General features: G+C 45.6%; 1 protein-coding gene across 2 annotated transcripts; it reads left to right on the plus strand.

Annotated features, from left to right (window-relative positions):
- The first annotated feature begins 563 nt into the window (after positions 1–563).
- Positions 564–15,223, plus strand: Mybphl (myosin binding protein H like). Of its 2 annotated transcripts, XM_047517926.1 has the most exons (10): positions 564–578; positions 680–864; positions 9,980–10,068; positions 10,564–10,759; positions 11,261–11,400; positions 11,530–11,689; positions 11,772–11,908; positions 12,874–13,060; positions 13,881–13,923; positions 15,120–15,223. In XM_047517926.1, the coding sequence occupies exons 2-9, from the start codon at positions 720–722 to the stop codon at positions 13,889–13,891; spliced, it is 1,065 nt and encodes a 354-aa protein (XP_047373882.1). In that variant the 5' UTR covers positions 564–578; positions 680–719; the 3' UTR covers positions 13,892–13,923; positions 15,120–15,223. The 2 variants fall into 2 exon arrangements, with proteins under 2 accessions (XP_047373882.1, XP_047373879.1); XM_047517923.1 differs by lacking the exon at positions 564–578 and having other exon boundaries at positions 609–864.
- The last annotated feature ends 1,762 nt before the right edge of the window (positions 15,224–16,985 follow it).

Raw genomic sequence — 16,985 nt, forward strand, 5'->3', positions numbered from 1 at the left:
TCGGGCTGGGGGTGCAAATCAGTGGCAGAACCCTTGCCTAGCACATGCTAGACCCTGGGTTTCACCCCAGCACCTGGTATGTAGCAAGTCACACAGCTAGCTGGTGACAGAGCCCAAGTAGAGCCTGGGTGGTTGAGTAGTGGTCGGTAGTCTCTGCAGTGTGCAGGCTCCAGCAGGGCACTGCCCTGCTCTGGGGGCAGGGCTGGGGCAAAGAAAGGGAGCAGGTGGAGAGGATGGGGACAGCCCTGTGAAGGGCGAATGATGAGACTTCACAACTCACTGAATGTGGGAGCAGCTAAAGGTGTGCCTGTGGGTCAGCTGGTCTTGGGGCCTGAAGCCCTGTTGGGTGAGCTGGAGGTCAGGAGCTGAGATGTCATCCAATCCTCCCAACAGAAGCCAGAGGTCCCTTTTGGATGGTTTGTGCTCAAGCTCCCCCCTCCCTCCCTAGTGCTGTGTGGGTGTCATCTCTCTCCCAAGATAACAGGGCCACCTCGGCCCTCCTCTTGTGGCTATTCTGGGCTACTCTCTGATCCTTCTCTCTTCCCCTAACCCCAACTTCACCCTTCTGCTGGGAGTAGGTGGGTGGGGAAAGGCCAGCCCACTTACATAAGCCTGTGACTGGGACCCCAGGAGGCCAGCCCAGGGAGCAGGTGCTCAGCCCCTCCTTTACTACCAACAGTGAAAATCTTCTGCTGGAGCCCAGCCTGGGGTGGCCCAGCATGGAGGCAGCCACAACTCTGGAGGTGGTCTCAGGCTCCAAGCTGCAGGTGGGAGAAGCCAGTCATGCAGACGCCGAACAGCCCCAGGCTTCCCTGGGACAGCGGGTGGGCAGCCTCACTCACCAGCTCTTGCCCTCCGTGGAAGGTTAGTACTGGCAGATGCCAAGGGTTGGGAGGCTGAGTAGTGGGATTTGGGGAGAACTTCCCTACTGCCCCAGCTGCACCTCCTTAAGTGTTGGCACAGCTTAATGACTTTATGAGACTATGGGATGGGTACTTAGGACACTACATCATTCAATAGAGTCTCCACCTGCCTCCTTGAATTCTTCCTTGCTGCTCAAATGTCTTCTGGATTTTTGCTTTTTAGCTGAGAAGTCAGCAAATAGTGTTCGTGGGCACTTTATAGTGACTAAAAATTATGTTTTTATTTTTACCTTTAAAAAAATGTCTGTCACTGGGACTGGGAGGACCTGAAGTGTTAATGGACAGTTGGGCAGGAAGGGTGAGATGGCAACTATCTGCAGTGGGAGAAGGGAAATCAAAAGATGAGGCCATTGAGAGGCTAAGTATTGATCAACACAGTGACACTCAGCCTCTCCCTGGACAGTGCCATGGCCTTGGGGCCCACTCCAATACCTCTGCTGCTCCCATGGGAAATCCTGGCCTTTCAGAGATGGAGCTCATGGACATGGAGCCCTTCTGGGAGAAGCACTTGATTCCCATCCATGTCGGTCTCTGTGAAGAGGCATTCTAGAGCTGGGAGGAGTTTAGGTGTCCCTTCCAACCCCAGGATGCCCTGCTGCCCACCCCAATACCAAATGCCCCTGGTTGAGGCCTCTAGCTCACCTGGGTGACCCTGGGACCCAAGCACATGTGTGCATCATGCCGAACCTGCTCAGCAGACTAGAGAATAAGAATAGAAGCTGGACTCTTCCTTCCGCATAAGGATCAGAAGCAGCCGCAGGGCTGTTAAAGTTAATACAGCTGCTTGGAGCCCCAGCTTTCAGCACCTTAAAGTCCTAAGTGCAAAGGACGCAAGGACCACACACTAGAGACCCATGGACTCCCAGGGTAGGAAGAGGTAGGAGAAAAGATACTCTGAACTTAGAGGCAAAGGTCTGGGCTCCATTCCCAGTGCTCGCTTTGGCATCTCTGTGACCTTGGACAAGTCAATTAACCACTCAGTTTCAATTTCTTGTCTGTAAAATGGTGATTGATGAACATCTATATTGTAGGGTAGATGAAAGGATTGCCAAGATAATCCAAAGTGGTTTGGAAGAGGTAAATCAAAATGTGAATCCATAATATCTCCAAGTCAAGATGGAGGCCAAGAGTTCCATCTCCATGTAGGCTGGTGCAGGAAAGCTCTTCACCCCATAACATCCTAATGTAAAAGACAAGGTTTTCAGTGTTTGGGAGCAAAGACTTGGTGGTTTGTCCCTTTGAAGAAGTAAGGGGAGCAGCAGCTCAGGAAGCTGAGGCAGGAGGATCGTGAGTTCAAAACCAGCTTCAGCAATTTAGCAAGGCCCTAAGCAACTCAGTGAGATCCTGTCTCTAAATAAAATATATATAAAAAAAAGGGGGGTGTTGGGGATATGACTCAGTGGTTAAGTACCCCTGGGTTCAATCCCCAGTACCAAAAAAAAAAAAAAAAGATGAAGAAGAAAAGAAGTAAGGGAAGCAGAAGTTACTGTGCATGTGTAAACTGAGGCAATTAAGGCAGAAAAACAGTTTCTTCCCCTAACAACAACAAAAATAAAACACAGGCAGAGGGAATGAGAACCAAGACTGCTGAACCCTCAGTTCTCTCTCCTGGCCTCCATGGAAACCTGGGGGTGGGCACTTATCTCACCAGGCTTCGGGCCTCTGCCTGCAGAGCAGGACACAGTGGGCAGATAGCTTCTGACAATCCATGGCCACATATCTTCTTGTATGGGTCACAGCTCTACACACTGCAGGCTTCTACCACCAGCCAGTGGCTCAACCCAGTAGTATCCCAGAGGTGACGGGCATTAAGGACACCCTTTGACACTTTGCAAAGTACATGAGTCTGTTAGCTGCTTGGAAAAAGAAGACCTGAGTTCAAATTCCAGCTCTGTCTCTTCACTTTAAGGGAGTCAATTCACTTCTTAGGGCCTCAATCTGTAAATTAAGAAGTTGTACTAAATCCAAATATTAACCTTTTTAGATAGCTAGGGACCCCCAAGAAAATCTGATGAAAGCTGTGCCCTCTTGCCCCAGGAAAAACACATCAAAACAGTTCAGGGAGTTTGTGGAGTCGCTGAAGCCCATCCAAAGATCCTTCAAAGTGCCAGAGACTAGGTGAACTCTAAGTTTCCTGAGAGCTCCAAAGACCTTCCCCCTCTTAACTCCTCATCTTACTCATAGAGGGTCTGGGGACAAGGGGGATGCCTTGAGCACATGTGGGAAATAGAGCAGACAGAAATTAATTTGCAAGATCAAAATACAATGCAACTGGCCAGCAATGAGCTTTCAGTCAAGCAAGCCTGCTTTGTGACTGAATAGGGGGACGGAAGGAGGCTGGCATTGGTAACCGCTGTATGTCTAACAGTACAGCACTTAGGCATGGCATCCTGGCAACAAAATTTGGCAGAGGCTAGAGGAGAACTTCCAAACTAGTGAGGGGCTCCAGAAGAGGCTGCATCCCTGCCATGAAGAAGATGAGCCCCTGAGACAGAAGAGGGAGGGCCCAGCTGCTGACTTCAGCATAATTGATGCAACTGACTTGAACCCTCTTTCACTCTGAACTGTCCTGTGACTTCCAGGCTTGGGAAGTTGAGTCTCATGCCTGACAGCAAGGTTCCTCCCTTCCTCCTCCTCCTTCTTCCTTTCTCTCCTCCTCCTTTCTTCCACAAATTATTTTTGTGCCTATTATGTGCCAGGCAATGCTGTAGGTGTTTTAATTCTGGTTTCAGAAATGAATAAAATAGCAAAAATAACTGCCCTCATTGAGGTTATATTCTAAGACAGGAAGTTGGGCAATTAATAAACAAGTAAAGTATATAGTATGTCAGATGGTGATAAACACTATGCCAAAAATAACACAGGGAAGAAGATAGAAAGTGCTGGGGTAAGAAGAATGCAAGTTTCCTGTTTCAAAAAGGATACTCCGTGAAGACCTACAAATAAGGCGACAGTTGAGCATCATAAGAGAGATTTAAGGGGAATATTTTCTATGCAGAGATAACAAGAACAGAGGCCCTGAGGCAGGAATGTGCTTTATGGTTGTTAAAAATATGAGAGCATGGAGGTACATGCCTTAATCCCAGCAGCTTGGGAGGATCGAAGGTTCAAAGCCAGCCTCAGCAATTTAGTGAGACTAAGCAACTCAGTGAGACCCTCTTTCTAAATAAAATACAAAATAGGACTGGGGATGTGGCTCAGTGGCCAAGTGACTCTGAGTTCAATCCCTGGTACCAAAAAAAAAAAAAAAAAATATATATATATATATATATGTCATATATGACTAAAAAGAACAAATAAAAAATTGAAAAAAAAATAGCAATGGAAAAAAGTGATTAACACAAGAGGGGTGCCGAAAGTAGAGGGTGGTAGGATAATGAAGCACAGATCTCAGCGATGCTAAAGAACTACTGGTGTTGCTGGGCACAGTGGATTACAGTCTCTGCCTGTAATCCCAGAGACTGGGGAGGTTGAGGCAGAAGGATTGCAAGTTTGAGGCCAGCCTCAGCAATTTAGCAAGACCCTGTCTCAAAATTTTTTATAAAGGGCTGGGGATGTAGTTCAGTGGTAAAGGGCCCTTGAGTTCAATCCCTGATACAAAACAAAAACAAAAACACACAAAAATGCTGATATTGCACCTTTAGAAAGAAGTAAGATATGGGGCTGGGGTTGTAACTCAGTGGTAGAGCATTTGCCTACCATATGTAAGGCACTAGTTTTGATTCTCAGCACCACATATAAATAAATAAAATAAAGGTCCATCAACAACTAAAAAAATTTTTAAAAAAAGAAGTGAGATAAAGGATTGAAGATTGTATTACAGGTAGGATAGACCAATGGATGAAACAAATAGATCTCAGAAATAATGGATGTTTCTTTCTCACTAGCATAAGAACTGAAAATGAGTGTCCCTATTCAGCAGATAGTTCTCCAAGCAGCAAATCAGGGTTGCAGGCCTTTTTCATCAGGGTCCCATGATCATCTGCACACAGGTCTTAACCCAGAAGTGATTCCCACCATTTCCACTCACATTTCATTGGCAAGAACTAGTCTTACGGTCTACATTAAGGGGGGCGGTAGGAAGTGTCCCTCGCTGGGCAGTCACTTCTCGGAGATAACTTCACTCTGCAAGGGCTAACCGTTTTCATGGCCAAGTAGCAGTCACTTACTTGGAGGTGTTGAGATGCTTACAGTTCAGACCATACAGAAGTTGCAGTTCCTGCTCTAGAGACTCAGGGTCCAGTGGCTGAAGCTGGGGAGGACAAAAATCTTTGGAGGAGTGGTGGGCCAGAATGGGCAGGCCCGGCAGGGTTGAAAGGATGGGTGATGAAATCTCCAAGAATCAGGTCTGAAGCAGTGTTGAAGTCAGAGCCATTGAGCTGCCTCTAAAACCAACTATGAGGCAAGACTGATAGAGGAGGGGCCAGGTCTTTATCTTAGAAAAGTGTTGCCTGTTTCTCCGTCCTTTCATGTTTTCTGCTCTGCGCTTCATGCCTTCAAGGAGGTGACACTCTTCACAAGGTTATTCTGTGGTCATCACACTCCTTTCCCATCACAGTCCTCCAGGCAGGTTTCTAAGGTCAAGGTCACACCCTAGGTATCTGTAAATGTTTCTCTAAGACATGCTGGTATTTCTGGATTCCTGGAAATCTTTAGTTTCAAAGCCACAGTTCACCTTGGGCATTTGCTTTCTTTGGGGAATCATTCACTCACAAAGGCACACGTGTGTGTGTGTGTGTGTGTGTGTGTGTGTGTGTCACTCTGCTGTCACACACACACAAACACACACGCACAGCATGCAAGCACACTCACCCCTTCACTATTCAGGCCACAATTAATGACATTGGTTTGAACTATAGAGCCTTAGGGAATTGTTGGAGGAAAGTCTCGGGTCATGTGAAAGGAAATTATGAGAGGATCTGAACAATTATTTCCCAGGAGAATAAAAAAAGAAAATGGGCATAACTTCAACAGAGTAAAATAAGAAACCAGGCACAGTGGTCCACGCCTGTAATCTCAGTTACTCAGGAAATTAAGGCAGGAGGATCCCAAGTTTGAGGCCATCCTGGGCAATTTAGCAAGATCCTGTCTGAAATTTAAAAAAAAAAAAAAAAAAAAAATTAAAGGGACTGACCATGTAGCTTGGTGGGTTCAATCCCCAGTACACACACACATACATGTATATATATTTATATATTAGATATTAGAAGGAATTCTCTAATCAGGAGGAATCAAGATCTTGAATTATTCTCCTCTACAAATGTCTGAGAAAGAAGTAGACAACATTCTGAGAGAGAGAGTACTGAGAGCACCCTGCTCAGAGTTCTTGGCCCCCAAAGGGCTTTTCAAAATGCCTTTTTCCCAAGACTCTGTGAAGGGAGAAAACCAAACTGGGGCTGTCACAGACCTGGTCTGAGAAAACTGAAGCTCTAGGCTTTGGTCACATCCCTCCTGGCATCTAAAGAGAAGGAAGACCTTGGGGGTTAGGAGAAGCCATGCTCCCCAAGGTCAGTACAATTTACACCTCGCTTGACTGTGGAGCTGTGAAAAGAGAGGCCTCAAATGAGCCCTGTTACATTCTGAGCAAGAGTCAGATTGCTGCTGGGCTGAGTTGGGAGGACACTGAAGAACTCACTGCTGACCGGGCACCTGGCACTGCCAAACTCTCTTCTGCACTTCCAGCCCTTTGTCTCTGGGGGATGAGAGGCTGCGAAGAGCAGCACCCCACCCGCTTGCCCTCAGAGGGGCCAGATACTGCTAACTTCAGTTCCAGTGTGTTGCCAGGGAATCCCATGTATAAACAAGCAAGAGGCTGGGAACCCTCTTGGAGGGACAGCTTGCCACCTCACTGCCACCACAGCCTTCCTCTGCTGGCTCTGTACCATCAGAGCTCCCCTAAGTTTTCCAAAGCCATTCTGAAATCCTACCATAATTCCCCCACCAGAGCTTGCTCTACATAAACCTATTCCTTTCATTTTCCTCTTTAGTTCCTGTGAAAGAAAGCTAACATTTTCAAAGAAGTTTTTCCAATAAACAAAAGAAATGCTAGGTAGAAATAAACATATACATTAGTGTGAATCTACCATTTCCTACCCAAGGTCTCGGCAGAGACAGGCTCAGTCGCACATTTTCCAGGCATGAAGGCCTGGGTTCCTTTCCTCATCTTGACCCTTTTCAGTCCTTGAGTCTCTATCCCTTTGCCTCCTCCTTGCAGGCCACTGGAGGTCACATGAGAGCCTCACTCTGATGCTCAGCTCTAGGCAGACACTGATAAGCAGGTGAATGGACAGACAGAACATGCTCAGAGAGTGGGTTCTTCTGACATACAAGAAGGCCAGAGTCTTGGGTGACAGGTATGATTTTACAACTGGCCTGGAGATCTCCAGCAAATCAATTCCTCTCTGAGTCCTTTTTCTTCCAGTGGTCCCTTATTCCAGGTAATCACCAGGGTCCTTCATTATAATGCCAGACATGGGTACTTCTGACCCAGTGACTGCAGAAATGAAATCAAGCCAAGGAGTTTGAGCACACGGCAAAGCTTTAACGAGGGGTAGGATTACCTCAAGGAGATAGGACACAGCACTGACAGAAAGAGATCAGGTTGCTCCCTGAACAAAGGAAGGGTCCAGTGTTTTATCAAGATGCGGGCTGGGCTAGGATCTGGTCATTTTCCACAGGTTATGGGTCATAATTTTTCAAGGAATGTCTTCCTTGAGGAAGATGCATACCCATTGCTATTTAGTTTATTCTTGGAGAATTTTTTTTTTTCAGTACTAGGGATTGAACCAGGGGTGCTCTATCACTGAGCTATAACCCCAGCCCTTTTTATTTTTTATTTTGAGAAAGGGTCTCCCTAAGTTGCCTTTGCTGGTCTTGAACTTATGATCCTCCTTTCTCAGCCTCCTGAGTCACTGGGGTTATAGGTGTGCACCTAGCTCTTGGAGATGTTCTGATATCAATATTTCAGCTTTCATGGTGTAACTCTATGGCTATAAGATAGTTGAAAATTGTGAGAGAGAAGGAGGAAAGAAAAGAAAAAAAAATGCATGCCAATTTGAAAAAATTGGCAGCTTAGGGGCTTACGACCTTGGGTGTTTTTCCATGCTTTCTTTGTACCATTCCTTTGATAATGACAGGTCAGGGGCTAAGGCCCTGGGGTTTTAGTATTCTGTCCCATGATGGTCCTCAACTATCTCGATAACTCTGATAGTCTGTAGGCAGCACAAGGGACAGCAGAGTGATCGCCTCTCCAACCCTCTCCCCCATAAAGGAGAGAAATAACCCTTGTGAAGGGTTATTTCCCTACCCAACACTGGGAAACCAAGCTCAATAAGACAAGGTTTTGACCCTCCTTTCCATTTACAGTTCTCTTTTTCAAAAAACCCTTAACTCATGTTTGCCTGTTTCTAACTCCTTGGTTACTTGCCAAGATGGCCACAGGAGAGGAACACATCACAACACTTCTTCTGTTCTTCCCCCCCCGCCCCCAACCACCAAAGTCAGCAGAGGGCAATCAGAGCAGGGTCATTGCAGCCTGTGGCTCTGTCACTGCCCTGTTCCAGAGAACGCTCATGTCCCTTAGCATCCAGCTTCCAAGGTGCAATCCAAGATAGGTGAAAGCATAAGCTACACACCAAAAGAGGAAACTAGAGAAGTGAAATGACCCCTCACCACTGAATCTGTATTCATTTACAATGGACAAGTGATCTTGAGATAATAATGGGGGAGGGCCTACAAATTGAGGTGTAGGAAAAACATAGTCTGACCTCTGTTTATGTAATTTTAAATGTCATCCATTAAATCTTTACTTCATGTACATATTTAAATAGTTCAATCTGTAAGTAAACATATTTGTGTTGGGGTGAATGCTCAGGAATGTATTTACAAGGAAACGTGTGTTATCAAAAAGTTTGGAATCTGCTATTGAGCCGTCCTGCTTGCTTGCCACAGGAATGTACCAGGGGTGGAGTTTTTTCAACAGCTAGGACTGAGTTTTGGCAGGGAGGCCTGGCTTGTTGGTGGGAACTGAGGCGCTGTCACATTCTACTTAAGACAACAGCAGCAGGGGACTGTCTCTGCTTGAGAAAGAGTAAACAGCAGCCCTGGGAAGATGTCAATCTCAACCAGGCACCCAGGGGACCCAAGTGGGATCGTCCCACTTTGACAGTTTAGGAAGCCTGAGGCATACCCATGAAGAGAGAAATGGTGTCTGATCATTCTCCAAACCTTACACTCAGCACCTTCTGAAGCATCTCCTATCTACATTCTGGAAGCCAATAAATGTCATCTAATCTTTACGCTTCACTGGGATAGGCCTGGGAGGTCAAGGGGAAGTGAGCGGTGGATCTAATCTCTCCCAGATTTTGTTTGTACAAAGTGATCCTCCACCAACTGGAAGGATACCATGCAGGCATTGGGAACACGGTGGCCACACAAAGGAAGGGACCCAGATGCAGGCTCCCTGTGATGACATCAGTGCTGTCTCAGTGGGAGGCTGCTTGGGTCCAGGGTGTTGCTCTGCCTGCAGAACAGGAAAGCATTCTCCTGGAGTCCACACCAAACTGGCGGTTGGGGATTAATATTGAAAGTGACCTCCAGACAAACAAAGTTGCTGAGAACCAATGCAGAAAAGGGTTGGAAAGACACACCACACATACAGGACTGGTCTGAGTGCAAACAGACAAACTCTGGCTGATGAGAGTCAGTAGTTGAGAATTATAAATTAAAAGTGGCAGTCTTACACTCCAGTGTTCTTTCTGCAGGGACTTAAATGCTCTCCTGGTGTTCCTTTAGCCAATTGCTCTTCCCTAAATCCCAGCAAGACAATGCCAGTGGGCTCAGTGATAAAGCACATGTCTAGCAGGCACCAGACCCTAGGTTGATTCCCAGCACTGCCCAAGAGAAAGAAGGACAATGGGAACAATATTCCATCTCCTAACATAGTGGCTTCATTTGATGAAGGATGCCCTGGGTCATCACCATTAGTGTGCAATCTTAGTGTGTAGTATCTCCTACCTCTGAGTATCCAATTTCTGTTCTCTCTTTCCATCATTCAGAGAACCCCAAGATCTGGCTACCTCGGGCCCTGAGGCAGACCTACATCCGGAAGGTTGGAGAAACAGTGAACCTACTAATCCCATTCCAGGTGATTATGCCAGTCCCTCACTAGGAGCAGGCTGAGGTTTTCATTTAGAAACAGATACCAAGAATCCTTCTAGCAGTCAGGCAGTCTTCCTGGCCTTGAATGGAGAGGGTCACATCTCCAGAAGACTAAGGCAAAATGCCCCATTTATTCTTCATTCCCAAGGGTGGTTTTGGGTAGGGTCAGGGGTGCCTGTGAGAAGAGTTAAGTTAATCCATGACTTTCTGTCTGCAGAAGTCTGGGAGCCCTTGGGAGTTTGGGCAGCTATTCAAGTTGGTCCCATGGGTGTCCATAACCTCAATTCCATCCCCTTTCCCATGATCTGAGGCCGTTGCTGAAAGGAGGAAGTCCCCTGGAAGAGTCCACCAACTTCTAGTTCAAGGAATCTGCAGCTGCAAGTCAAGTAACCCTGTGGACCTGGGATGGATCTGAACCCAACTGCCTCAGGGAGGGTCCAGAAGCCTCTTGGGCTGCTCCAGCCATATCTGCATTCCTCAGGGCAAGCCCAAACCTCGAGCCACCTGGACACACAATGGCAGTGCCTTGGACACCAGTCGAGTGAGTGTGCGGAATGGGGAGCAAGACTCCATCCTCTTCATCAGAGAAGCTCAACGTGCTGACTCAGGCCACTACCAACTCTCTGTGAAGCTGGGTGGGCTAGAGGCCACTGCCACAATTGACATCCTGGTGATTGGTAAGTGGTGGGTGGGGTAGTTCCTAGGAATTCCCTCTTCAGGCTAAAGAGGAGACATCTCAGGGAGAAAGGAAAGCTGGGCTGATGCCTCCACCCCAAGTCTGGAACATGATGGTGGGTGAGGAGAGGAGCCTGAGCAAAGAAAAGGGCCAAGCTAGGCAATGAGGCAGATGCCCGTAATCCCAGTGACTTGGTTGGCTGAGACAGGAGGATCACAAGTTCAAGACCAGCCTCAGCAACTTAGTGAGATCTTCAGCAATTTAGCAAGACCCTGTCTCAAAATAAAAATGTTAAAAGGGCTGGGAATGTAGCTCAGTGGTAAAGCAGCCCTGGGTTCAATCGCCAGTACCAAAAAATAAAATAAAATAAACTTTGATAGGACACTTTTCTCAGTGGTGTTTAGTATGGAGAGAGGGAGAGAAAGGGGGTGGGGACACTCTTGAAGTGATTTTGATGCATGTGGGTTGTACAGTGCCCACTGCCATGGCTTTGCCCTTTCAGAAAGGCCAGGCCCTCCTCAGAGTATTAAGTTGGTGGATGTCTGGGGCTCCAACGCTACGCTGGAATGGACACCTCCCCAAGATACAGGCAACACAACACTTCTGGGATACACGGTGCAGAAGGCTGACACAAAATCTGGGGTGAGGTGTAGCTGGAAAGGAGGGAGGGAGGGATAAGGCATTCTGGAATGGTAATGCGTTCTGGCAGCTCCGTGTGGGATGAGCTCATAAAACAGTCATCTCACGCATGGCGCTTTCTGGGGCCCCTAGTTGTGGTTCACCGTGCTGGAGCAATATCACCGCAATAGCTGCATTGTCTCCAACCTCATTGTGGGCAACTCCTATGCCTTTCGTGTCTTTGCTGAAAACCAGTGTGGACTCAGTGAAACAGCCCCTGTCACTGCTGATCTTGCCCACATCCAGAAAGCAGGTAAGGAAGGCACAGAGACCACACTAGGAAAACCTAAAGAGTTGAAGAGGGATGGGGATCTCATGCCGCATCATGCCCACAGCTACTGTTTACAAGACCAAGGGGTTTGCCCAGCGGGACTTCTCTGAAGCCCCAAAGTTTACCCAGCCTCTGGCAGACTGTACTACAATCACTGGCTATGATACCCAGCTCTTCTGCTGTGTCCGCGCTTTTCCCAGGGTGAGTGGGGAGCAGGGGCGGGGGTGAAGGGAGGGTACTGAACTGTTTCATGCTCCCATCCTAACCTTAGTTATACCACAGAAAATTCTAATTTCACATCTGCTATCCTTGCCATCATCTGCCTCTTTAATAGCAGGTTATTTAGGAACAGTCAGGGCATTTGTAGTTCCAGATGAACTGACGCAAATGATGTTTCCTTTTAGTGTTGATTCCTCATATACAAAGATGTCAGCTTGTAGTTGTTTATCTTGTAGGAGTGCTGGAGTCCCACTGGTTTGTCCTCACTCGCTTATCCATAACCCATCTATTCAGGGATAGATACATACAAGTTGCCTAGAGTTGGGCCTCTGGCCATAACTTTGAGTGAGGCTTTCTATTTAAAATCTAGGCACTGTTCGCCATGCCATTAACAATCTTCACCAAGTACCTTTTGGGTTATGAGGTGATATGGAGATAACATCTTAGAAGGGTGATATCAGTAAGCCCACTCTAGAAACTACTTTATAACCAGAGAGGACAGGAACTAGTCACAAGGCAACAGTGGGATTAGAATATGAATGGTTCACAATGTGTATATATATATATATATGTATATATATATATATATATATATATATATATAGAGAGAGAGAGAGAGAGAGAGAGAGAGAGAGAGAGAAGACCCTGATGCCCAGAATTTATGATCCATGAAGGGTTGCTCAAGAAGTATTAGACAGAAGTTATCCTTTTTCTTCCAGTCGGGGATGAAGAAGGTAAGGTTTCAGGTGCTCTTTTCAATTAAATGAAGGAGCGTGGGGTATTGGTGAAGGTTCTGGAAGGGAAATCTCTTCCCACAACCTTAGGGACAGGGAGTCTTCCAGAAAGTCATTATCTACAAGCCTAGTGGGAAGAGTCCCAGATATTGAGCATAGAAAGAGCAATTTGTTCTTACTGTCTCTTTCTACCCCCTCATCTTTGTCTTCTAGCCCAAGATCATCTGGCTGAAGAACAAGATGGATATCCAAGGCAACCCCAAGTACAGAGCCCTCAGTCACCTGGGGATCTGCTCCCTAGAAATCCGCAAGCCTGGTCCCTTTGATGGAGGCATTTACACCTGCAAGGCAGTAAACGCCCTGGGGGAGGCATCTGTGGACTGTCGGGTGGACGTGAAAAGTAAGGGCAAGAGGGGAACTGGTGCCTTAGAGTGCCAGCCGTCTCTCTCTCCCCCCTAGTGGAAAAGTCAGCAGCCAGAGGTACAAGTTTAGATGGAGAAGGGCTTCCGGCTCCAGGCCCTCGCAACACTGTCACATTAGGAGGCATTTGAGGAGACATTTTTAGTATCCACTGTCTCATTTCTCTCTATCACCATTCTGTAATATAAGAAGAATTGTTTTTTTTTTCCTAGTTTGCAAAGGAGAAACCCGAAGCACAGGAGATAACTTTTTTTACCCAAGATTTCCAGTATTGTTTAGTTGAAGAGCTGACACTACAGAGGCAATAAGTCCAAGTTCCCAATCATATCATTTTTTTCTTTAAGTTATACAATCTCCTGACCCAGTCCAGGAAAACTATAGCTGTTTATTTCTTCCCCCTCTGGTTTATTTAAAGGCAATATTGCAATCCTCCCTAGCTCTTTAAAATATTCATTCATGTATCCATCCCTGTCACCTTCTTCAGAGCTCCATCACTGCATTTAGCATATTATCTACTTATAGTTTTGTTCCCTCCTTAAACTCAAGCACTGAGGGCAGGGACAAGGTCTTATGCACCTTTGTTTCCCCAGTGTCTAGTTTCTGGCACTGTCAAAATGTTCATTGCTTGAATCAGGAATGAATGGGCCTTCATATGTCCTACTCTTCTTTACATACAGCCTCCCTAACTAGCATCATGGACTCCCAAAAACACAAAAGTAGAATATCCCTTCCCAATGCTTTAAAAGGTTTCCCAGAGATTTCTGAGCTTTTAACATTGAGAAATGTCTGCATTCTTACAGCTCCTAACTGAGGCTACCTAAAAGGACCTGGTGCCTGAGAAAGGTAAGAGAAGACAGACAGGGTGTCTTGATGGATCATTTTATATTTATGCTAGTGTTATTGATTCTGGGACAGATATGTATTCCTGAGCCTCTCAACCATGTATCCCCTGGTGACCATTTTTTTAAAACCAATACTATTACCTCTGTAGAGAGAATTTGCCATAAATGAAGTCTACTTTCTCTGTATATTGATAACAAAAAATCAAATTTAATGGTCCTCTGAAGAAGGGTGAGAGCATCCATGTAATCCTGAGGGGCTCTGTGGGAGGAACTGGGCAGTATTATAAGAAAAGTTGTTAAGGGATGGGGTTAAGAGTGAAAGAACAGCTGAGTATGGTGGTGCATGCTTGTAATTCTGGCAATTCAGGAGGCTGAGGCAGGAGGATCACACATTTGAGGCCAACCTCAGCAACTTAGCAAAGCCCTGTCTCAAAATAAAAAAATTTAAAAAGCACCCCTGGGCTCAATCCCCAGGATCAAAAAGAAAAAAAAAATCTGGGTGAGTAGGGACAGAAAGCTATTCTTGTCCATTAAGTGTTTCTACCTCAGGATCATAGGTAGAAGAAACATCAGTTTATGTGACTTTGAATGTCATGTATGCCTTCCTATCTAAGAGAAGGAAATCACCATTTTCATTATGTATCAACAGTAATTTAACATTTGGGTATGTGGTTCCCAAGCAGCCCATTATTCACAAAGTACAACTCAGTTATTTAGAATTTGGTAGCTCCTTCAAATTCTAAATCCTCCACAATAGATGTGTTGTAAATAAACTGATGAGTAAGATGAAAAAGAAGAGAGAATGAGCAAGAATGAGCACCCAACGTCCCCCTGAGTTGCAGCTCCTGACTAAGGAAAATTAAGAATGATCTCAATCCCTGAAGCCATTTACTTAAGCCCATCATTGATACAGAGCAAATAAAAACACTAAGGGCTGCATTAACGCACAGACTCCCCTCAGGAGAGTTCTGTCTGCCAGCTGGCTCATGAATACCACCCTCTGTGTTGATGCGAGGCTGCATTGGTGCGTGTATTTGCTGCTCTTTTCCCTCTTTCCAACCAGTGCCCAGCAATGACTCGGGGTAGGTAGTGAATTCATAGCACAGATCCCTGGGACCACGAAGAGAGGTGGCCTCAGCTTCCCAGGTGTGCTCTGGCTATTTGCTATGACGGCCTCAAAATACCCTTTCTTTTCAGGGCCTCCAGGAAGCCTGACTGTGACAAGATGGTGTTCTTAAGGAGCTTTAGCACAATGTCTGGTTTAAAATAATCTAAATAAATGTGTGGCTCTTCAGTGCATCTGTCTGAGCCTTTCTATATGGGAAAAATGTTTAGAGGGCTGGGGATATAGCTCAGTTGGTAGAGTGCTTGCCTCGTAAGCACAAGGACCTGGGTTCAATCCCCAGCACCACACAAACAAACAAACAAAAACAAAAAACAAACAAACAAAAATTTAGAAATTTGGATTTCTTTAGCTAGACTGTCTCTTCTTTCTGTTCTCTTCTTTCTTCTCCTCTTCTATAGCCATATTTTCTTCCACATGGGTTTCTGACACTGTCCTTTTCCCTAGGCAGTTCATGGCAGTTCATGAATTTAGCTCTATACAGTAGGAGGTGCTGAAAAGAGGTGAAGATGACTTGCTCTCTTCTTCTATTGGCTTTCTAATATAAGTTGGGATAACAGAATGCATATCCATCACAAAGTGGCAAAGGACAGGACCAACGCATACACAATTTGCTAATTACAGACAGCTCTCAGGCCTGAGGGCTGCAATGTGAGCATCCCTTACTTACATTTGTTTTCATTTTTATATCAAATAAGATATTGAAGGCATTCTGTGATAGAATCTGCAAAAGATGGTAATAGTTCCTCCCATCCTCATATGGCCATGTTGCTCCTTCCACCAAGAGTTCCAATCTGTTTCCCCTTCCCTTGAATCCTGTGGCTTGATTTGGTCCAAAGAATGTAACTGAGGTGATGCTGTGGCAGTTCTTGGCCTGGGCCTTAAGAGATCTAATAGTGTTTGCTTTTGCTCTTGGAAGTCAACTCCTGTGTAAAGAATATCAAGCTAGACTAAGAGGCCACATGGAAGACACCTTACATCCCAGCTGACAGCCAGCACCACAGGTCTAGAAACTTGTGGCCTCTGTAGACCTTTCAGCCCTAGTCAAACTCAATCAATACCTTATAGAGTACAGATAGCTCATCCCTGCAGAGCCCTACCCCAAGTGTAAAATCATGGGCAAACATATGGTTGCTGTTGTTTCAAATCACTAAATTTTTAAGTGATCTTTTTACATGAAACATTTAACTGGGGCTGAGGATGTAGCACAGTGATAGAGTGTTTGCCTAGCACATGTGAGGTCCTAGGTTCTATCCACAGTACTGCAAAAGACAAAAAAAAAAAAAAAAGAAAGAAAAAGAAAAACAAGTAACTGAAACAGCTTTCTACGCCTACTCCAGCACTGAAATAAGTGTTTTATCTCTTTTAATCTTCATTTTACAAATGAAGAAGCTGAAGTTTATAAGTCCCCACCTCCAAGTCATGCACTGGATAAGCAGCAGAGCTAGAATTTGACTCCATACTTTCCCTATTTCTCATCTTCTTCACCCAGTTGGTCTGACTTGGAATCATGGGTTTAAGTAAAAAAATAAATAAGTATTTATTTATTTTCAGAGGCAATAAATATTAAGCAAGATTTTGAGGAGGAAAAAGGGGATGTGATTTGGCTGAAAAGCATGTGGAAGGGCCTTTCTGTTCAGACCCAAAGTCTATTTTCAGTTGATGCAAAGTCTCTAGTTCATTTCTTTTCAAGAGAGTTCTTCTGGAATTAAGCCCATGCCACAAGGTATCCATTGTATGCCTTAAATTAACTTCATCCTATGCAACTAAGGTGCTACTTCTACTTGCATTACCATCCTTGGGAAAGTTGAGAAAATAATTGTGTAAATCATTTATAGGGCCTCATGCACTAATGGAACCCCTGCTCAAGAATGTGGGGTGGAGCAACCTGTGTGGTGGTGCATGCCTATAATCCCAGCAAATTGGGAAGCTAAGAAAAG

The sequence above is a fragment of the Sciurus carolinensis genome, chromosome 1 (genome assembly GCF_902686445.1).
Source record: "Sciurus carolinensis chromosome 1, mSciCar1.2, whole genome shotgun sequence".
NCBI classification, from domain to species: Eukaryota; Metazoa; Chordata; class Mammalia; order Rodentia; family Sciuridae; genus Sciurus; species Sciurus carolinensis.